General features: G+C 41.7%; 3 protein-coding genes across 3 annotated transcripts; 2 read left to right on the forward strand and 1 right to left on the reverse strand.

Annotated features, from left to right (window-relative positions):
- Positions 1-506: 506 nt before the first annotated feature.
- Positions 507-2,784, reverse strand: chmp3 (charged multivesicular body protein 3). Its single transcript, XM_086182181.1, has 6 exons — positions 2,627-2,784; positions 2,049-2,109; positions 1,539-1,718; positions 1,318-1,439; positions 1,057-1,171; positions 507-967 (listed from the first exon to the last, which is right to left on the reverse strand). The coding sequence occupies exons 1-6, from the start codon at positions 2,669-2,671 to the stop codon at positions 831-833; spliced, it is 660 nt and encodes a 219-aa protein (XP_086038307.1). The 5' UTR covers positions 2,672-2,784; the 3' UTR covers positions 507-830.
- Positions 2,785-4,057: 1,273 nt separating this feature from the next.
- On the forward strand, positions 4,058-13,373 carry hspa4l (heat shock protein 4 like). The gene is made up of 19 exons (XM_086183174.1): positions 4,058-4,436; positions 5,355-5,412; positions 5,545-5,685; positions 5,872-5,994; positions 6,076-6,175; positions 7,123-7,256; positions 7,333-7,577; positions 7,654-7,730; positions 7,831-7,982; positions 8,085-8,191; positions 8,385-8,518; positions 9,335-9,531; positions 10,218-10,292; positions 10,390-10,533; positions 11,136-11,261; positions 11,358-11,465; positions 11,605-11,724; positions 12,234-12,395; positions 12,476-13,373. The coding sequence occupies exons 1-19, from the start codon at positions 4,330-4,332 to the stop codon at positions 12,662-12,664; spliced, it is 2,499 nt and encodes an 832-aa protein (XP_086039300.1). The 5' UTR covers positions 4,058-4,329; the 3' UTR covers positions 12,665-13,373.
- Positions 13,374-14,340: 967 nt separating this feature from the next.
- Positions 14,341-21,851, forward strand: plk4 (polo-like kinase 4 (Drosophila)). Its single transcript, XM_086183173.1, has 15 exons — positions 14,341-14,559; positions 15,442-15,537; positions 15,790-15,885; positions 16,797-16,911; positions 17,120-18,086; positions 18,162-18,253; positions 18,563-18,876; positions 18,963-19,067; positions 19,148-19,250; positions 19,333-19,482; positions 19,564-19,792; positions 19,873-19,960; positions 20,038-20,175; positions 20,257-20,363; positions 21,024-21,851. The coding sequence occupies exons 1-15, from the start codon at positions 14,530-14,532 to the stop codon at positions 21,154-21,156; spliced, it is 2,763 nt and encodes a 920-aa protein (XP_086039299.1). The 5' UTR covers positions 14,341-14,529; the 3' UTR covers positions 21,157-21,851.
- Positions 21,852-23,028: the final 1,177 nt, after the last annotated feature.

The following is a 23,028-nucleotide window of genomic DNA, read 5'->3' on the forward strand; positions in this document are numbered from 1 at the left end:
AAAAGTTTATTTCCTTATTCACCCCCCAGTCACATAGAAAAAATATACACACACAACACTTCCACAAAACGTAGATTCTGCACTAAACCACCTTTCCATTATTAGCGTTTCCTTGCGTGGAAATCAATGATGAAACTAAGTCACACATTTAACAAGCTGAATGTTAATGCAACATATTAGTTCGGGCGGTATGCGTGCATTCTTTTTTTTTCTTTTTGATAAGTGTACTTTACATGTAGAACCACATACAGTAAAGATACATACTGACTATACAGAAAAGCAACTATCAAAGGAGAAATCCACCCATCCACTCTAGTGTTTTAGAGGATCAAGAGATTAGAACTGCTGATGAATAGTGATCTAAGTTTTGGTTTGCACTGAACATTTCTGCAGGGGTGCTTTCCATCGACAGTTATTCGATCAGTTGTTTGGAGTTTACCCACCTAAGTACCACCGATCCATGACATAGGACAGAAGAAGAATATGATGAAGCACTATAGGCACAATAGGCTTGTCATACTTATATTATTTACACTTTCTTAAACCTTCAGTTTGACTTTGGATAATAGACTTATTTAGGGTAATCCATGATAATAAAAGACAAAAAGCAAAAACAAACAAAAAAAACCCTTCCAGGCAAGTAGACCAAATCTTCTATATAAAAACATTTTTAAAGACATCAACTGCCAGAGCACAAAGTTAACCCCAAATGATTATGTGAAATAATATGAGGCAGAGAGGATGAGCAGTACTGTAAACCCTGAACTAGAATTGTCTCTGTCCTTAAATGGAGCGGGAAAATTAATGTCGACGAGCGAAGGCCCTTCACCTTAGCTCCTAAGGGCTGCCAATCTTGACTGCATTTCTTCAATGTCTTCCTCTGACTCCTCCTCTGAAGCTGCAGTAGCGCCGGAGGGCATTTCAGGAAGAGCATCTGTGACTTTACTGGGTGCTTTGCCAAGGGCACCTAAAAGAAAAAAGGCAGAAATTTCATTGTGATATAACCAAATCTGCTCAGGCTCAAATTCGAATCCAATCCCTCATTTCCATCTTCACCTGCTGTGATCTCAAAGAGAATCTTGTCAACTTCCTCCTCCGCTGCCTCCTCCATCTCCTCTTCATCTTCCATGCTATCGAATGTGTCCTCCAGCATTTCCTCAATGATGCCGGCCTGATGGATGAATACAAAAACATGATTGCGAGGTTTTAACTTCTTCTTGACAGATAAGACAGTTGACAATATTCAGAGTCGATTCAGTGTTCCAATTCATACAGCTTGATATGTAACATCTCTGCGTGCTGGATGCTGCTGCTGACCTTCATCATCTCCTTTGAAAGCTCCCTCATAGTGGCCTGGATCTCTGGGATTTTGACAAGGTTCTGCATGGCTTTCATCACCTCTGTGCTCTTCTGCAAGGCCCCAGCAACACGCAGTACAGCTAAAGGCAAATATAATAAGTTCTAAAATACAGATTTTCTTTCACATGTAAAGCATAATCCCTATTCTAATGACACAGTTTCTGCAATCAAAAACTCACAAAGTTGATTCTTCATGCTGAGCAGCACAGAGTTCATGTGGGCTTTGGAAGCGTAGAGTTTTGTGACAGCTCGTTTTGATTGAATCATTTCCTTCGCAAGGATAACACAAACATCCTTCTGGCCCTTTTTGGCAGCATCTTTGATGGATCTCTTCACTTTTTCTTGTTCTCTTTGAATATCTGAAACCAAATGTGTTTAAAAACTTGCGTTGAATCCTAAAATACAACACAATTTTATCACCTTAAATGCTCACAACCTTTGGTACAACTGAGAGAACTCATCAGATTAAAGTGTTTCAGAAATCTTCATCTTGAGCAAAGTACCTGTGTTTTTTTTTTAATTTAAGATGCTCAATGACGCTAATAGCAACATCTTCTTCTTGTGTTCACATTGTGAAAAATTACAATCTACATGAAATTCAATGCACAAAAATGGACATTTAAAAGTAACTCCATCCAATCTCACATTGCTAAATTCTATGGAAGTGTTGAATGTTGACTTTTCCTTACCTCGAATTTGTCTGTCAATCACTCTCATTTCCTTCCTGATTTTTTGAGACCACTCATTGATCTGAAAGGACATTTTGCATATTCATATTACATTGTGTCATTTCAAATTTATTCTATTGCCTTTTACGTTATACTACGTTGAGATCAGACAACTGAATTATGAGGTTAAATAACGTAAAAAGGTGGTTCATCTGTGCGAGATGATGTCAGGCGAAGCGCTCACAATCAGGGTTTGTTTACATTGACCCGATTGACAGAGGGTTAGCTTGTAAGCTAGCTAGCCTGCTCTAGCTGTAGAGTCAACACTTAACTTATAAAACAGATAATGTGATGGGCCATAACAAACGTGTTGTGTTATCGATGTAAAAAAAGAATTGTTAATTTGCGTCGCTTGACGCTGACATTTCTTTTTAAGTTGCCTAACGTTAGCCACTCAGCTAACAAACAGTAGCAACAGAACGAACCAAGTTTAACTGATAGCTAGCATTAGCAACGTTAGCAAAAGGACACTACCTTTTTTTACGTACAACGTGCGAAACTATCATAGACAATCCGGGTCTTTGGTAGCCAACACTTACCAAATCCTTTGGGGGTTTGTCAGGTGTTCTACCAAACAGTCCCATTTTGAATACTGGATTAAATAATAAGCTAACCTACCTAACTGACACTGTTTGGCTAACTCAGGTTGTTCAACTGGCACTTCCCGTTCATGAGCAGTCGGCTGAGTTCGAATATGAAGGAACACTCGGTACTTTTGGTACCTCGTCAGGAAACAAGGACACGTAGGAAGCGAAATTTAATCCGTACAAGGCAGCCACACAACTAATATCAGGATGTGTTAAAGGAACATTAAAAAATCCATTGAATCCTTGTAGAGATCTTTATGTCGGGTCATTGTTGAATTTACTGGTTGATATGTTAAATTAAGAAGACAGAATGTTAATTTAATCTATCTATAACTACACTGCGAATTATTATATATTGAACCGCTGGAGAACAACTCACTTGTATTGACCAGAAATATGATTTTCAGACATCATAACTCCTATCAAATTAAATTCAAGATACCTCTCTTAATCTGAGCGATATCTGCATCTCATGGGTAGCAGTGGGTGACAAGTAGAAATAATAAACTTACTTTTGAGAATCTGTATCTTCTTTGCTTTGTGGTGAATGTACTTCTTAAATTCATCACACAAATAAAAGGTATTCAATTTTCTATCTAATGCGAATATTCTCAAACTGTTGCCTCTCATCAGCCTTCATTATAGTCATGTCAAGTATATCAGTAAGATTGTGTAAAAGCAGTGTTTCTTAGTCATCTCGTCGAGTAGTAATATCTCCTATTGTTTTGGAGTCACTAGGTCAAAACAGAAGCTATAAAATACTTTATAATCTTTATATATTTAGAGTCACGAGGTTCAATGTGATGAAAGCTATTGAAAGGAAAAAAAGTTTGCATTGAATGTTAAATTAACCCGTAAGATGCAATTCAGTTATATTATAATAATAATAAGTTATATAATATTCTTCCATTCTAGTAATAACATCTGATACTACTCCATACTTGGAATGAGTTGAATCACAACAGCAACAACAACTATAATAATAGTAATAATAATAGTAATAATAATAATAATAATAATAGTAATAATAGTAATAATAATAGTAATAATAATAATAATAATAATAATAATGATAATAATAATAATAATAATAGAGTGGTATAAGAGTACACAAGATGGTTACCTAGGCAACCTGAGCTTGTAGTGACCAAATGTCAGCGACAAATTAGCAAATAGCTTTATATGTTTACCCACCAAACTACAGTCGCTGCCATGGTAGCACTAGCCGTGACGTATTCTACAGTCTCCTTTCCAGCGGCTTCTAGATTCTTCTTTTATCGATTGGTTGGTGCACCAATCACGTAAGAACAATGAGTGTGACATAGCCAATCACAGACGTGTGGGGGCGGGCTTAAGGAGCATCATACTGTCGGAGCCGCTGGGTGACAACCCGGAGTGGGAGAATCCGTTCTGGACATCGTTGCTCCCTGGGATTACACTGGATAACTTGTCCATACACAGCCTGACTTACATAACAGCTTGTAATTCAGTTAGCACGCCCGTAGCTAGCTGTTTCGTTTATTGTAAAAGGATATTTATTTTTGGAACATAGCGTCATTCTGTATATATAGATATATTTTTTTTTCCATTAAGGTGTCAAGAGCGGTCGCAGAGAAGGATAAGTTTCTTAAGAGGTGAATTAAAGAGTGCTCATCATGGCAGTGGTAGGCATTGACGTGGGTTTCCAGAACTGTTACATCGCTGTGGCCAGGAGCGGTGGCATTGAAACCATTGCCAATGAATACAGTGACAGATGCACGCCGTAAGTATTAAATATTGACAGACATCAACGTGAAATGTGGTCCGTGCCGTGAGTGAGCACGTTACGCAATCTTTGCGTCCGGAGGCTGAGCGGGTGAAGGTGTAGAGAGCAGGCAGGGATGGTGGTCGTGATGAGGCCTAATGTAGGTCAAAATGTCGCATGTGTCGGTCGCTGTATAATGAAACGCCTCTCGCTTCTATTCTAGATTGACAGCTGATATTATTACTGCGCAGCACTCCTTTCAAGTTGGCTGACACGAGCAACTTAAAGAGGTCAAGATGCCATTTAGGCGACAGAGCATGCGTGGAAAAATTACAAGAGATACCTTTTTACATGCCATGACGCAAGCTGACATCCTTGCTGTCTTCCAGGTTTATCCCAGAAATAGCAAGACATTTCATTCCAGGGTGGACACTAATTGATATTAATTGATATACTGCTTTATTTATACTTCATATAATCAATCAGCCTATTACAATAGCAAGGAATTATCATTTGGGACTTACTGAGGGTGTGAAGCATTTGCTGCAGCTTGCAAACAGGAGTGTGTTAGAGGGGAGGAGGATGAGCATTGCACCTTTAAGTGAATGGGGCAAGGTGAAACTAGCCAGCTAGTGTAAAAGGGACCCGGTGATTTATCTTTACCATTAACGCAATGATTTGTGATGACATGAAGACATTTAGAAGGACAATTTTTTTTTTTTTTTGCTCTTGTGAAGGTGAATTGTTCTGTCTCACTGCCCTAGATAGTACTTCTCCCACAGACTCCCTTGTGGAATCTCCTCTCATCATCTGATATTTGATTCTGTCTACAGCCGCCAGTCAATTAAAGTCTGCCACATCTGTTAGCAGGACTCTTTTCCTAGTGTACATCCTTATTTGATATAAATGTACATTTTTTCCCCTCTCCCTTATAAGGGCTTGTGTGTCTTTGGCTCCCAAAAACCGCATGATTGGAAATGCAGCCAAGAGTCAAGTAAGAACATCAATTGCTTTTTGTCCCGTTTGTGTAATACAACATTACACATTATAAATTACACATGATGGCGCTTTAAATAGGTAATTTACAATCCATGAAATAAATAAGTGTGATGTCATCTTATTACAGGCTATAACAAACTTCAAAAATACAGTCCATGGGTTCAAGAAGTTCCACGGGAGAGCATTTGAGGACCCGTTTGTTCAAGCAGAAAAAAACAAACTGCCTTACAGCTTACATAAACTGGCCAACGGAAACATTGGATTTAAGGTAAAGGCCTGCACATGTTCTTTTTAACTACTTCATTTCTTTATCTTGTTTTGGGTTTTTTTTGCTGGTGACACTGCATACACCATCACTTCATGACTAAACAGGATAAATCAATGGGATACTGGGCTTTTACCTCAGAACCGCCTTAAATTTCCCTTCAAGGACCTAACAGAACAGTGTTTCCAGGTGCGTTATTTGGACGAGGACAAATTGTTCACAGTCGAGCAGATGACTGGGATGCTGCTCACCAAGCTGAAGGAGACGTCAGAGGGTGCCCTGAAGAAGCCAGTGGTAGACTGTGTCATTTCTGTGAGTGAGGAACACATCGCCAGGGGGGAGCAGCAACAGAATTCACCACAGATATATAATCCTTCCTGCTCTCTTTTACAGGTCCCAGTTTTTTTCACAGACGCCGAACGACGATCTGTGTTTGACGCCTCTCAAATTGCAGGGCTGAACTGTTTACGGCTAATTAACGACACCACTGCAGGTCAGTTGGTGGCAGATGGGAGTTTCTTGAAAAGGATTTGCCGTCAGAGGAGAATTAACGTGATCTTGTGACTTAATTATGAACTGTATGGCATGTAAACGAGTGTGCTTTCTAAATCTCTTGCGTTTATTTTGGCAGCTATATTTGAATTTTTATCAGTCTTGTGTCAAGTGTTCGTTTCCCATCATATTTAGGGAGTCTCGTACTTTTTTCCTCAAGTCACATTATAGTGGACGATAAATCTGAGCATACTTGTCTTATTTCATAAAAAAAAAACATGTAATTATTTATCATAGTTTGGACAAAAACCTTTAAGTCCAGTTTTAGTTTATGAAAGTAGACCTTCATTACTTCATGGTCAGCCTAAATGTGCTTCTACAGGTGTATTTGGCGTCTGATCTTGATGTAGTTTTATTCTTTTGATTCGAATGAAAATAGGTTTTAGTCTTATTTGAGTCGGTTCCAGGATTGTTTGTGTTTGTCGTATTTTAAATGACAAAATCTGGAAGAAGGCAAAAGAAGATCGAAGGTCTTAGGGTTCAACAAAATGAACACTAATTCACAAAGCAAAGGCAAAACATGTTTTACGTTGGGGATGCAGGATAATATCGGCACGCCCTTGGACTCAGTAAATATTGGTTATTTGTCTAATGTTTATGTGCATTAGCAGGTTGTTGCATTGGCCTGATTTAGCTGCAGTGATGAAGAAACTGCAGTAAATATATGATTTTTCCAAATGGTTTAGAAATGAAAAATATGACCTTTTCCAAATCCATGCTGTTTACATATGTTCTTCAGTTTGTATAAATTGAAATACATGATCTTGTTTTTATGCAGCTGAAATCAACATCTGTAAATTCAGTATGAGCCAAATCTGGTGTGAAATGTCGTTCCTCCCTGTCTGTCCTAAACCTGCATGCTTATATAAACTGCATTTGACTCAACAGTGGCTCTCGCCTATGGGATCTACAAACAGGATCTTCCCACCCCAGAAGAGAGACCTCGGCATGTGGTGTTTGTGGACATGGGACACTCATCTTATCAGGTCTCCGTCACGTCCTTCAACAAAGGCAAACTCAAGGTGAGTTTCTAACTTCGTATCCCTCTGAATCTTTGCACCGGAATCCTTCAACTCTGCTGACACTCTGCTCCGTCAGGTCCTCTCCACGGCTTTTGACCCGTACCTTGGTGGCCGGAACTTTGATGAGTCGTTGGTCAATTACTTCTGCGATGAATTCAAGGTAAAGTACAAGCTGAACGTGAGGGAGAACCCGAGGGCCCTGCTGCGACTGCACCAGGAGTGTGAGAAGCTGAAGAAGCTCATGAGCGCCAACTCCTCTGACCTGCCTCTCAACATAGAATGCTTCATGAATGACATAGATGTCACCAGCAGGATGAATAGGTGCTTTCTTTTGTCTTCATCATGCATCACTAAGAGGTGAATGCAGCTCTCTAAATGTGTTTTTTTTTCCTCATAGGGGCCACTTTGAAGATATGTGTGCTCAATATCTAATGAGAGTAGAGATGCCGCTGAAAACAGCCCTCGAAAATTCAAGTATGTGTCTCAAATTTACGTCAGCACATTGATTTAATAATACATAACATAAGAGCTGCTCCACTTTGTGTGGGTTGTTTTTTTTGTGTGTGTGTGACAGAACTGAGCCGAGATGATATCTACGCGGTGGAGATAGTTGGAGGAGCAACGAGAATGCCGTCTATAAAAGAGAGGATCACCAAATTCTTCGGCAAAGACGTCAGCACCACACTCAACGCTGACGAGGCCGTGGCGAGAGGCTGCGCGCTTCAGGTAAGGAATTCTCTCATTCATGACAGCTGACGTACGTCTAAAACACCCTATGAATCTCCCAATGGGTGTGTATTTCTGTGTGTGCTGATTGTTTGGATGTAGTGCGCCATTTTATCGCCGGCGTTCAAGGTGCGTGAGTTCTCCATCACTGATGCTGTCCCCTTCCCCATCACCCTGCGCTGGAAATCCCCCACAGAGGATGGACTGGGGTGAGGATGAGTTTCTTCTTCGTTAACCATATTAAGCTGGAACTCTGATGATGTATTTTTTGGAGACCAAATCAGGTTTTCGGACTCGTTCCTGCTATCTCTGTCATTCTCTGTCATCGCTGCTGGTTCACCCAACAGTGTGTTTTGACTGTGTTTTCACTACCTCTCTGACTTATTTGCATCTCGGTCACAGAGAGTGTGAGGTGTTCAGCAAGAATCACGCTGCTCCGTTTTCCAAAGTCATCACTTTCCACAAGAAGGAACCCTTTGACCTTGAAGCCTTCTACAGTAACCCCCAAGAGCTCCCGTACCCAGACCACAGGATAGGTAATACTACTGTATCTACCTTTGGAATGTTTAATGTCCCCTCTGTTTGGTAATGGCCCTCAATAACAGAATGAAGAACCCCATCATAAATAAAGTCGCAAAGTGGGATGTTTTACCTTATATCTCACATAAAAGCATTTATTCAATTAAATGATTGTGAATTTCAAAGTCATATCCTGTAAATATTTCATGATTACTCGAGGGTTTCTTTCCATTGCCAGAGGGCCAGAGCTTTTAATTTGGAAATGACAAAGGAAGTTCAAAATGTGATGATGTCTTATATCCAACAGACATCAAAACTTGTTGCTGGTATAAGGTCACTATGATTACCTTACGGATGATTTTTATTTGCTATTTTGGCTTTACTGAGTTCAACATGTATCCTGCGATGCTCAAACAAAGTGAGGAAACAATTATCACAACACACCCTCTAACTTGCCTGCTAGTGACCCACTGATTAGCCTCTCTTTTCCAACAGAGCTGTTAAGGATGTAAAATTATTCAGAAATCTGGCTCCTTTTACAAGATACACAAGTCTACAGTGTGAGAGGTGACTGTGTCCAAGTACTGTGGACTCTGTGACCCGTTTTTCCCTACAGGGACTCCACTCTGCAAGGTAATTAGGAATAAGGAACAGTCTCTAACAGATGGATCTTAATGAGCCAGCCAGCCACTATCATTGTTGGCCCTCAGGGGGATCAGACGTTTGTGGTTTACGGTCACCAGCCGTCTACCTGTGTGTTAGTGGAACTTGTTTTTGCTCTGTAATTTAAGCTCTTTAACAAACTAGTATTTTTTTATGCCATCTGTCACCAGGATGCTTCTCCGTGCAGAATGTGGTACCCCAGCCAGATGGAGACAGTTCTAAAGTCAAGGTCAAAGTACGTTTTAACGTCCATGGTATCTTCAGCGTGTCCAGCGCCTCTCTGATAGAGAAACAGAAAGGAGAGGGAGAGGACATGCAGATCGATGCTGAGCCAATGGTGCAGAATGAAGGCAGAGCAGAGGATCAGGTGAGGTGGCTCGAGTGATGTCATCACGGGGTCGGGAAAACAAGTCTACATTGTGTGGATTATCATGCAATTTCTTACACACATTCATGATGCACCGTTCATGGGTTATAATAAAATTACCCCAGAGTTGAGTTAAACACGACTCCTTTCATGAGGGCACTTTTAACCCTGAACTGGTCACGGGAGGTCGTGTTTTTCTTATCCCTGTTTAAATCGTGGTTTACAGAGAAAACTGGATACAGCATTAGAGGCAAGGCCCCATTCATTCTTAGAAAAGATGCTCAGTGAAGCAAAAAAAGGTTGACTTCCGGGTATACAGTTGTCTTCTGCATTGTGCAGTTCATAGAGCAAGCAGACTTCAGCCAGCTGAGCCAGTTTAGCCTGCGGCTAACTTAAATGGGAATGACATTATTTAATATGAGTCTTTCTAGACTTTCACTTTGGTATCAGACCTTGGAGATTGAGTTGTCATAGTTAAAGCTGTCATTTCGCAGACGTTGTGACACTTAACGATCCCCTCTGTCATTCGTCCTTTTGTGCCAGAGCGCATCGCATGATGGTCATCACATTTGCAATATAGAACACTCAGTTTTCTTTCTGGGAGCTTTGTTTGAATTCATTGAACGTTTTACTCTCCTGCCTCTGTTGTTCAATGGTTGTCATCGTCTAAATGTTTGTTGTCTCAGACCAAAATGCAGGTAGACCAGGACGGCCAAAGCCAGGGAGACCAGCCAAATGACGCAGACGGTTCCACCAGTAAGGTTAGTTAGGTTTTGATACAGCTGTCCTCACTAAACAAGTTATGTTCTGGAGGAAATTCAGCTAAAATACCATATTTTGACTGATTTGCAACTCCAGGAGGGAGCAGCTGGGGATAAGCAGGACCCAGCAGCAGCAGGAAACAAACCCAAAGTCAAGGTGAAGAGTACAGATCTACCCATCATAGCCAACAACATCCGACAGCTCGACAGCGATGTTCTTAGCAACTTTGTGGAATATGAGGTGAGTTCCTTTGGTAACCCCCAGAAAAGCTGAGTCATGGTCTTATTGAAATGCTGATTACTTGCATGCAAATGAACAGAATTCTTGTTATTATTCCATTCTGGCATTTTATGCAACTGGATGTCTCAAGAGGGAGCTGCAGTGTTTGTTTAATGGTTACTGACTGACCTTGTCTGTGCCTACGTCATTGTACGTGTCATTCATTTCCATTCCATTTTATTTCAATAGCATCAACTCATTACAGAGAATTCAGGTGTATTAAAAAGGAAATAAAGACTTGGTGCCATATTTTTGCATCAGTAGTCACAATTGCCACTAGATTATTGAATTAGCAGCCACTCTGAATATCTGCCAGCAAAAAAAAATTCTTTCAAGTGGAAAAAAGTTGGAATATAAATGGTATCCCGGTTTCATTTAAAATGTTTATTTTTTAAAGTTTGAAAGTTTTATGATTAGCATTTCTTATTCCTGTCAAACAGTTGTTAATTTTAACGCCATGCATTTTTTTTCCCTGTTTCCTGTGAGTTATATATTACAAGATATTGCTGTTCTTGTAGCAATTCTATAAGGCAATGAGTGATTTGTATGGCTTTTCTTCTCAGCGTCAGATGATTGTCCAGGACAAACTGGTGAAAGAGTTGAATGATGCTAAAAATGCTGTGGAAGAGTATGTATACGACCTACGTGATAAACTCTGTGGGGTCTATGAGAAGTATATCACTGAGGATGTAAGTGCTGCTTCTTTAAACGAGTCACCTTGATATTAAGTATATTTGTTCCGAGGCAATATTTCTTATTATTCCATGTACATTCGGTTCTAACAGGACAGCAACCGTCTGACGTTACTGCTTGAGGACACAGAGAACTGGCTGTATGAGGATGGCGAGGACCAGCCCAAACATGTGTACGTGGAAAAGCTGAACGCGCTCAAGGTCAGTTTTGATTCGGTCTGAGAAAGTCTTTATATTTAGTGTCCCGTCCATGTCATACAAACTGAGACGATGGCCTTTTTACACATTAAATCATCTGAAACAGATGCGTTGCCCTGAGTTTGTTCATGTTCTGTTCCAGAGTTTGGGTCAACCAATTCAGGACCGGCACAGAGAGCACGAGGACAGGCCGCGGGCTTTTGAGGAGCTCGGCAAGAAACTACAACTCTACATGAAGTTTGTGGAAGCCTACAAACAGAAAGTAAATCCTTTTGAACTATGTCATGCATTCACAGAGTTTGTTTTAAAGGAACGCACCAAGCTTGGGGGTAATTTCTGGGAAAAAAGTGTATTTGTTGACTTTTAACTGAGGTATGCTAACACTTACCATCCACTTCCATTCATGGTGCTAAGCTAACTTGCAGTCAGACAGCCTCTTACGGGTCTCAGCTCCTTAATGCGCACACAGAAGAGAGAAGGATATCTATCATCTTGTCTGGCTCAGGGGAGGAGGGCAAAAAGGCGTATCTCACAGAAAACTACCTTCTTCCTTGAAAAGCTTTTTGTTACAATTTTTCAAGTAAGAGCAATGCTTTGATGGGATGGTGGGTCTGTCTTCTGTCTTACATTTGGGCTTACATTTTCTGAAACACCAACCAACACCTACTTTAGTTATTTTGGTTTTGTAAATGTATTTTTTTAAGAGATGATAAATAATAAATGACAAGTTAAACTCTGATTTTAATTTCTCACCCCAACCTCTTTTCCCAGGATGAGCGATACCTACATTTGAGTGCTGAGGAGATGAGCACTGTAGAAAAGTGCATGAATGACAGCATGGGCTGGATGAACAGCAAGATGAATGCACAGAGCAAACTGGCTATTACTCAAGATCCAGTCGTTAAAGTAGCAGATATTATTGCCAAAATACAGGTATGTAAAAGATTCTCTCCTTCATTACCTGTAATTAGAGCTGATGTTTTGTCAACACACTCTACATGTCTCACTGACAGGAACTGCAGGATGCATGTAATCCAGTGATAAACAGGCCAAAGCCCACAGTGGAGGAGGCTCCTGAGGTGAACGATCACAACACCGGAGCTCATAACGGCCCAACTGCCAAGCAAGGAGCAGACGGGAAGGGAGACATCAGGGGAGCCCAGCAGACGAAATCAGGCACAAAAGAGATGGAAGTGGACTGAGATCGGCGGGTACCAGCAAACTTAGCAACCATCATCACTGCGTCTACCATCACTGACCGTTTAGACAGTAAGAATAAGAACCTGGGACCATATCTCAATCCTCACCAGCCACTATTGTGGGTTGTTTTTTTTTTTTGTGACCCCTCATCAGACTTTTACCTTTTTTGAGATTTTTGTTCTGACCCTTGCGTGTGACAATGATGTGCTTTACTCTCTCAAAGGTTTTTGTCATACAATACTTAATAAAAGACAAAATGATTCCACAGATCAAACTCTGTTCCTCATGAAAAACTGTTTCCTCTGTGCTGGGGTAAAGGAAGGTAACCGCTTGTGTTTGCATTCCGTGTCTTCTAAGCAGTAAATCCTCTCAGTCATAAGAGAAATAGTCAGTGCTGTCCAAACAATCGCTATTACAGAGCTATTAGTTTGTATGCAATAATACTAATTATATATATATTTGTAATTAGTTTGGGATTATGTCCATGTCTAGAATCTGTAAATACTATTTTAGTAAATAAAAGCAGCCAGCGTAGAAAATTTATTATGTACATATTGAACATTCCCAGTGTAATAGTGGCAAGGCTTTGACACACCAAATCTCTCTAAGATGTGACTGGATGTCTGCCCCCCCCCCCTTTTTTTTTTCATATTTAAATTATGGGAGTTCAAGATGGAAATAATAAACTAATTTTACTGTGAGATAAAATTTCTCTAGTGTGAAATTATTTCTTACCTGAAACTGAGAGAAGTGATGTGATCATGGCACCTAAGAAACATAATAAGTGTATCAATTTGACAAATTAGTTAATACTTAGTTAACTGGTAGCTAACTAGTGAGTCTAGTTATCATTTACTAATGGTGTCTTTATAAGTTACAGCGGTGATGGACGTTAAATGTGGGAGGGTGGGTTAGAAGTGTTGAAGTTGGTGTACGTGTTCCCTGCTTATCAATAAGCATTAATTAATTACGTAATGCTTATCATGCACGCTTAAGTATAATTAAGCATTAATTAAACATTATTAATGTACCTGTGTTTCAAAGTGTTACCAGAAAGTGTTAAGATAGATTCTAAACACCAGCTAAGAAAAAGCAACCCTGGCTGCCTACAAAATTTAGGAAGCATAAATGATCTGCACTCATGGTTGATGTGTTTTTTACTACTAATACTACTACTACTACTACTACTTAAGCCAAAACGATTGAAGGTCAAAATATTGATAATAAGATGAATTAATTAATTAATTAATAAAACATAGTAATATCATGATAAGCATAAAATAAACATATACAAAAATGAATTGTGAAATAACCCAACACATAAACTCCACTCATATCATTCCACTTCTTTTTAAATAATTCTGCAAAATTTAATCAGTTTCATCCCAGAACATCCTTCAAATTTTCTTTTCTTTTCACAGCAGTTGGTGCTCTTTATCATACTGCCACTTGTCATTAGTCTGTCAATCAAAACAGACAGGTTAGAGCCTAAGTTATTGAAAAAAGTTGATTTTTTTATTTGCATAACTGTATGCAAATATTTAATATTAAATCAGTATTTTAAATCATTGTCATAACGTCACACACAAACATTCCAAATAAAGGTTAACATCCACTTCAACCTTCAAAACATCCACAGGGGGCGTGGTAAAGTCTTCCTGTTGACGATGACGTATCGTGCGACGTAGCCACGGGGGTAACGGGCGGATAATTTCAAAATGGAAGTTGTGGCAAAGTTTTGGAGGGGAGTGCGAGAACAAAATTTATTTGCCCTCTGAGAGCCCGTGTGACGGCTATCGATGAACTCACTCTATCGGACAACATCATTACAAAGCTGCATGTGTCTGCAAAGCCAAAACCAGACGCGATGAGTCTGTCGATCGGCGACAAAATCGAGGCGAGTGTTTTTTCCTGCAGGCTAATTTGAACTACGGCTAGTTAGCAGCTAGCAGCTGCTACAGATTTAAAGCTGGCATTAGCTAGTTAGCCGTGTGTTTTGCTAATGTTGCGTTACTAACAACGTGTTAAAATGCCATTGGGTTTATACACGCGGTACTAAATGAGGAGTATTAAAGTTTTAATTATATTTTAAGCAAATGCAGTACGAGTGACAGGCAGTGTTGACGGTAGTGAATCCTCAGCTGTTCAACAAAATGTTTGTTTCATGTTTCCTGGGATGTGCTGCTTTTTACTTAAACGGGCTATTATTATTACCATTATTATTAATAATGTGTTAAGTATGGTTATGTCAAATAGTACTATCCGCATCTTGTCGTTGCCTCGATACCTGAGTGTGACGTTCAGGTACCCTCGGTGCTGCAGTGTTGTGGATCTCTGTGGTGACTCCATCTGCAGCGGTCCTCCCCCTCCTCCTCCTCCCTAGCGGGAAGCTAACCGGGATAATTAAAGGTTTTGGTTGGCCATATGACAGTGTCAGGTGTTGGTGGCTTGTTTGTCAGTTAACATTTGTTATGGGAGGGTTTCTCCCGTGTGAAGTCGTTAGTAGCTTGATTGTCTGTCTCACCGGGCATCCAGCATGTCGGGGGATCGAAGGACGATGTTTGATCAAGTGATTGACTATTTCTTTGAAAATCAGTCTGTTGTCTCCCAAATCTGCAGAGATGATGAGAGTAAATTATTGTATTCTCAGGAGCTCAAGATCGAGGTATCAGAATTTGGAAACGCTGTGGTCTTAATTTCTTAGTTGATATTATTTTAATTTCTTTAGATATTATTTACTTGTTTATAATAGTTTCTGTTTTTCTTTATTCTCATCCAGGACTTTAAAGTCCTCACCCTTCTGGGGAAAGGCTCCTTCGCTTGTGTTTACCGGGCAAAATCAGTGAAGACTGGTCTGGAGGTTGCCATCAAAACGGTAAGGATCAATGGAGGACGATACATTGTGTTTTAATATTATGGAGAGAAATCGATATTGATATTATATTACTTTAATATGCAATGTAATAACATAGTGTTATATATGAAGGAGCTTTACAAACCAATGTTCTTGAGTAAACTATGACGTATGATTATACCGTATTCTCTGTTAGTTATGCTGTTTAGTTTTGAAAGACAGGTTATTAGCAGCAGTATCAGTGTGTAATTACTTCTTTCTCTCTTTTTTTAGATTGATAAAAAAGCGATGCACAAAGCTGGGATGGTCCAGCGTGTAACAAATGAGGTGGAGATTCACTGCCGGTTGAAACATCCTTCAATACTTGAGGTAAAGTTGTCTGAAGTGATTCTCATTTCACGTGATGTTGTTTTCTTACAACTGAACCACACAAACTCTCTCTGCACCGTCACTCATTCCATGTCGCGTGAGTTTGATTGTCCGTGTGACGTCATTTTTCTTTTTTTCCTGTCAAGTGCTCAATGCACACGAAGAGGATTGAGCTCAGTTTTTACTCAAAGGCAAACAGCACAGTGGAACAATTAAGACGGCTGGTTTTAAGCCCGTGTATATCAGCTTTGTGTAATCATCGTCATGGTTACGTAACGTGGGGACCTTTCGCCTGTAATCGCTTTGCTCAGAATTGAATACCCTTCCAATCTTTTCCAGTTCACTAACTGTCCGAGTCGGTCACCGGTGTGGTTGTAAGGAGGCTATCGGGTTTTGTTTGGCTTTGTCTAGAAATTTCAATTTTTGTTTTTTTTACAGCATTTTGATATTGTTGGACGTACAATCCTTTAGCCACATCTCAGTGTGTAAATAGATACAGTAAACATTCATTTACATGGGGGGGGGGGGCAACTTAAATACAAAGATATTCTTCACTCATCCCATTCAAGTGCAGCAGATAGTAAAAGATTTCCAGACATGGAGCCTATCTCAGCTGACATTGGGCGAGAGGCGGGGTTTACCCTGGACGGGTCACCAGTCCAGGGCCATCAGGAGCAATTAGGGGTTCAGTATCTTGCTCAGGGATACTTGGACATGGCCGCCAGGGGAAGGGAGGATCAAACCAGCGACCCTTCGGTCACTGGACGGCCGCTCTACCGCCGAGCCCTGCCACCCTTTTGTTTTATTACCTATCTATTCACAATAATGTAGTCATCAAAGAAATGTTTTTGTTTTTTTTTTATTCAAGCTGATTCATCCTATCTATTTTATTTAATTTAATTTTATTGCAGTTGTACAATTACTTCGAAGACAGCAACTATGTGTACCTGGTGCTGGAGATGTGTCACAATGGAGAGATGAGCCGATACCTGAAAGAGCGCAAGGTCTCGTTCTCTGAGGATGAAGGTCAGATTCAAAAAGAAACAAAATACTTTATCTGTTGATTTAAAGGCGCCCGTTGCAGTATTGGTTTGTTTATATTCTTGCACAAAACAAAATAGGGGCCCATTATGAATAAAAGCATAAAACCCTGATTCATGGCACTGCCACAGGAAATAGGCTCCATCAGTAATTCATATTAATGAACTGCCTTTTTTTCTCTGTTGTGCCCCAGCGAGACATTTCATGCATCAGATCGTGAAAGGAATGCTGTATTTACACACTCATGGCATCTTGCATCGAGACCTGACTCTGTCAAACCTGTTACTGACGAACAACATGAACATTAAGATAGCCGACTTCGGTCTGGCCACTCAGCTCAAACTCCCCAATGAGAAGCACTTCACCATGTGTGGGACCCCCAACTACATCTCTCCAGAGGTGGCCACCCGCAGCGCTCATGGTCTGGAGTCGGACGTCTGGTCGCTGGGGTGCATGTTCTACGCCTTCCTGATGGGTCGCCCTCCATTCGACACAGACACAGTCAAGCACACGCTCTCTAAAGTGGTTCTCGGGGAATACGAGATGCCCAGCCATGTTTCTCGAGAGGCTCAGGACTTGATCCGTCAGCTGCTACAGAAGGACCCAACCCAGCGGCCCAGCCTCTCCGCTGTTCTGGATCACCCGTTTATGACCCAGAGCCTGCTGGGTAGGAATAAGGACCTGGGGATGGGGGACGAAGGATCCATGGACAGCGGCATCGCCACCATCTCCACAGCCTGCACCTCCTCTACCTCAACCAGCAGCAGCAGCCGCCTCCACAGGAGAACCCGGCACATGATCGGCTCCACCCTGCCTAGCCGCATGACACCCATTTCTAGTCTTCCTCACCAGTCCAACAGCACCAGTTTTGAGGACGGAGACCAGTGGCAGCAACAGCATCGGGCGGACAGATTTCCCAGGGAGGGCAGGAGCAGGGAGCTTCACGGTGGCGTGAGCGGACCGCCTCAGTCGCGCTACCTAAGGAGGGCTCACTCCTCAGATCGCTACGGCCCTGCTGCACCGGCCCATGAGCTGGGGAGGTGCCAGTCTGAGGAGAGCCTGACCACTATAGGAAGACCAGTCTACCCCGTATCCTCTACTCAAAATCCATTCTCAGAGCACGGCCGCCTCCCGTCTCCCCCCGTCAAACAGGCCGCAAAGTAAGTAGCCTTTCCGTTCCTGGTGATGTCACTTCTTCCGAATCTACCTGAAGATTTCCCTTTTCTCTTTTCCAGTTCAGGGTTTTCGTTACCCACACAGACCCCACATCTGCCCAACTTCCAGTATCAAGACATGGAGGGAGTTACCAACTGGCTCAATAATGAAGGTAAAGTCTTTCTCTCTGTGTACATGGAAGTATTGTTACAGTTCGGTCACTCTGGTGATTGTTCATCTCTTTGCGGCTTCACTTTTGTTGTTGAAGGCATTTCAGTGGCAAATGCCTTGTGAATGAAATCATCTGGGGGGGCTTAGTGGATTAAAGCTGAGATAGAGGGGCTGTGCTGGGCTCCAGCCATTCGGCTGAATGTTGGTGAGGGAGTGTAAAAATAGATCGTCGGCTCTTTAAACTCTCTAAGCTCACTTGAAACCATCCTGCTTAAATAAATCTTGAAAAATATTGTCTTTTCTTTCCAAGGTTCTGGGCAAAGAGCCACAGACAGTAGCACTCACAGTGCTAGCGGCAGTTTCCATAGCAACAGGGGACCTTTAGAGGTTCACAGTTCCTGGACAGACAAGCCCATGAGCCGAGTGGCGAACCCTCATCACCCCTCCAACCCTGAATTATACAGGGGGACTAAACCCGTGGCAGAGTTCCCACCTCCTGACAGCAGAGAGATCAAGCTCTCCTCAGCCAAGCCCAGCGTGGAGAAGAAGACACTGAGGGACGTCGTCCCGCCGCTGTGTGCGTCCAGGCTGAAGCCCATCAGACAGAAGACCAAAAATGCCGTCGTAAGATTTTGTGCTTGCTGATTCACTCCTTGATTAACTGTCAGTCTCACTTTATTTCAGTTAAAAGATGTTTGTCCTTTTCCCAGGTGAGCATCCTGGACTCAGGCGACGTGTGTATGGAGCTGTTAAAATGCCAGAATGGTCAAGAGAGGGTCAAAGAAGTCCTGCAGATCTCCTGTGACGGCTCAATGGTGAGCTCTCTGGATGTGTCCAGGTTGACTGGTGGGGGTGGAGGGGTATGCTGGTAGCTTCTAACTGTCATCTGTTGTAGGTGACAATATACCAGCCCAACGGTGGTAAGGGTTTTCCTGTGCTGGACCGTCCTCCTGCTCCCCCTGAAGATATCCTGATTTGTAGCTACGAGGATCTTCCAGGTGAGCCGGGGGACGAGACACAGAAACATCCGCTGATAGACAATCAAATACTACAACCCTGTCTTTGATTTTGTTGTCCTAGAAAAATACTGGAAGAAGTACCAGTATGCCTCCAAGTTTGTCCAGCTTGTGAAATCCAAGACCCCTAAAGTGACCCTTTACACCAAACACGCCAAAGTGATGCTGATGGAAAACTCTCCCTCTGCCGACCTGGAGGTCTGCTTCTACGATGGTGAGTCAGATGTGTGTGAGCTCTGAGAACAAGGACCCGCCTCCTCTTCTTGTGTCCTGATCCTTTTACTGTCCCCTGTAGGAGCAAAAACTCACAAGACATCTGAGCTGGTGCGAGTGGTGGAGAAGAGTGGGAAGTCATACACGGTGAAGGGCGAGGCGGGTCTGGGCGGCCTGAGTCCGGAGAGCAGACTCTACGTGGAGCTGTCCGACGAGGGCCACAGCATGTGTCTGTCGCTGGAAGCTGCCATCACAGCGGAGGAGCAGTGCAGCACCAAGAAGGTCTCGTTCTTCCCCATCACTATCGGCAGGTGAGAGGGGGCGTGTTGTCATAGTTACCCTCCTGCTGCTTCTGGTGTCTTTGGTTGCTAACATTGTGTGTCACCCGTAGGAGACCCGCCAACCCAGAACCCTCCGTCCCAGCGTCGCTCCCTCCTGATACAGCTTCACCTCCTCAACCTCCACAGATCAGTCCCTCGGTGAGTGTCCCCCAGCCGTTAAGAAGCCCACATCTAGAAGACGATAACACTCTGGTGACATATTCATGTCTTCATAGATGATCTCCTACGACGGCTCGGACTTCACCACAGCCAGCCTGAGTAAGAAAAACTCTCCGCTGAGACAAGACCTGGTACAGAACACGGGGAAAGTAGTCAAGACCATATTTGTGCCCAACGTTGGCTGGGCCTCCCAGGTAACAGAGAGAGAACATTCTGGATCTTTTAGGCTGCGAAATCACACTCTTGGTTTAAAGATTCAATGCTTGTGTTTGTAGCTGACTAGCGGTGAAGTTTGGGTGCAGTTCAACGACGGCTCTCAGCTGGTGGTCCAGGCAGGGGTGTCCTGCATCACCTACACGTCTCCGGAGGGCCGGATCACCAGGTGGGGTGGGGGGATGGAAATTTCAGATTCTTTCTACTCTCTGTCTGTTTCTTTGATTTAGTTTTTTCATTTAGAGTCACGCTGAAATGAGAATTTTTTTTTCATGTCCAAATAAAAAAAATCAATGTCAGTGTATTTTTGAAAATCAAAATCCAATACTTTTTACTTCCTGTTGATCAAAATGAGATCTGAGCACGTAACTCACCAATAATATCGTTACATCATCATACAGCTTTTAGCATATAAACATACGCTAAAAGTTAAGAAACATCAGTTAGCCAGCTGGTATATTGGTGTGTTTTGGGCTGTTTTTCACAACAAACCCTGGTTTCATTCCCCCAAAAACCATTTTTCAGTTCGCTGGCTCGAAACGATTCAGGTTGAGGAAAGTGGGTTTATCTCCAGATTATGTGTCAGGGCTTTCATTGCTCCAACGCTGCCAACTTTTCAGTGTTCCAGTCAAATTCCTCAGGTTGTTTCCCAACATTTCTGTCCCCTTTCACTCGAGATATGTCCCGACACAGCAGTTAGATGTGAAGTGCTCTTTCGGCTGAAACCGTTAACATCCGTATAACAGATCTAAAAACTGCAGTAGAACTCTGTTTTCAATTCAGACTGATGACTACTCACTGTATGCAACTGTACACATCTTATTTTCAGATACAAGGAGAATGAGAAGCTGCCGGAGCACGTCAAGGAGAAGCTGCACTGTCTCTCCACCATCCTGGGACTGTTGGCCAACGCGACCACGCATCATCATCATGCTCCTCCTCCTCATCCTCCATTGCATTAACAGCTCAACGTAGCATCAGAGCCTTTGTGTTGTCTTTGTGTCTTTTGTTCTTGTAAATATATCTTTGTAATTTTTTTTTTTTTTACATGTACAGAAAACAAATTATGAAAAGATATTTTTTAAGTCATCATCTTGTATAGCGTCTCAGTTTACCCTCTTGAAAAAGTTTCTGTCTTGTCTTGTCTTTTTTTTTTTTTTTCAAAACTTCTGTCCAGTTTCATGAAATGTGAGGCAATAAACGTGAGGCAGCGAATCGCTGCTCGCTGGTTTTGCCATCTTCTCTTTAGACGTGGTAACATTTATGAATGGTAGCGAAATTAAAGTAATCAGTTACATGATACACAATATTATTGACGTGTGGCCAAATCTACACATCATCGAAGCCGATCACGTAAGAATCTACGGGGAACTCATTCCTACGTCAACGTGACCTCAGGGAGAAAAAAAAAAAAAAAAAACAGTTTAAATTTTCTTGCTTCAAACAAACAGTTGTGAAAACAAGATCCAAGATGCAGCAGGGGTAAATTATGAAAGGCTTTGTGCATTTACTTGGAATAATAAAATAAATCCTTTTATAAAATAACGAGACAACTGAAAAGATGAGAAGAAAACAATACTGTATATTCTGAATATTCAGTTCCCAATGAGGTAGACACAGCTGATGTTTCTCTTCCCCCCCCCCTCAAGTTGCAGGTCTCTTCTGAGGTCTCACACACTTGTCAACAGTGTTCAATAAACACAACCAGATGAATTTTCACATGTTTATTTTGCTCTGTTGGTTTGGCTATTAGATTTAAAAAAAGGTCACAAAAATTGTGGATTCCTTTCAATTACAGAACCGATACAAAACAAACTGTACGGATGTAAAGCCGAGGCGTATATACATGTACTGTACAGGACAACGGGAGTAAACATTCAGCTGGGAGTGTGATGACCAAGGGTACGATTACTCATTTATTTCCCATTTAGAAGCACGATAGAGAACACAATAAAGGACACAGTATGGTGGTGTACAGATACCAGAACTTCTCTCCTACTGCCAAACGAGGAAACACCAAGATGAAGGGGAAGGAAACCAACGCCTCCCCTGAACCTGCTGCCTAGAAAAACACCGTACTCAGCGGTTTCTCGCCACAAATTCTGCCAAACGGGAAGCTTCTCTCGTGAGGAAATAAATGCCAACGCGGGTCTCAAGCGAGATGCTGGTGAGACAACTGTGACATTTATTACAGGGCGAGCCGGAGGACAGTGATGGAGGAAATCAAACAGCTCGGAGCAGAAGCGGGTTCAGAGGAATTCGAAGTTCTTTATGTACTGATTTGGCAGGTTGGCACTCTAGATGCTAGAGGGAGACGACACAAGATCATCTGAGCCTTTGACACCAGTTCTCTTGTACTACCAAAAACCCTAAATTTGACTTTTTTTTTCTGTAGTAAATAGCCACCGTTTTGTTCAAAAACATCACATGCTTCATTATTATAAAACATTTTCCCCATAAAATCTCAATAAAATAAAGTTGCTCTTAGTAGATGTCAGGACAAAATATTAACAAAATTGAATTTTTAAAAAAAAAATCTCACAGTGAACACTGGGAACAAGAGCCGACTCCTCACTTCCCCTTCAAAAGATTTGACGGGCTGGAACAGAATCAGTCGATAAAAGGAGTCGTTAAAGTGTAAATTATTTAAAAAGTGTGCTAAATCAAGCCGAATGAGTCAACAAAACATCAAATTGCTCAATAATCGAATTTGTTTTTAATTCAAAATCATTAAATTGTGCCAAAAATCATTAGCAGCCATTTAAAGTTGAGAGGAATAAATCATTTTTAACAAAATAGAATTCATCGGGTTCCACAGTCTGTTGACAGGTCAA

Source organism: Aulostomus chinensis, chromosome 17 (assembly GCF_037954235.1).
Source record: "Aulostomus chinensis isolate RoL2024-O1b breed Wild chromosome 17, RoL_Achi_v1.0, whole genome shotgun sequence".
NCBI lineage: Eukaryota > Metazoa > Chordata > Actinopteri > Syngnathiformes > Aulostomidae > Aulostomus > Aulostomus chinensis.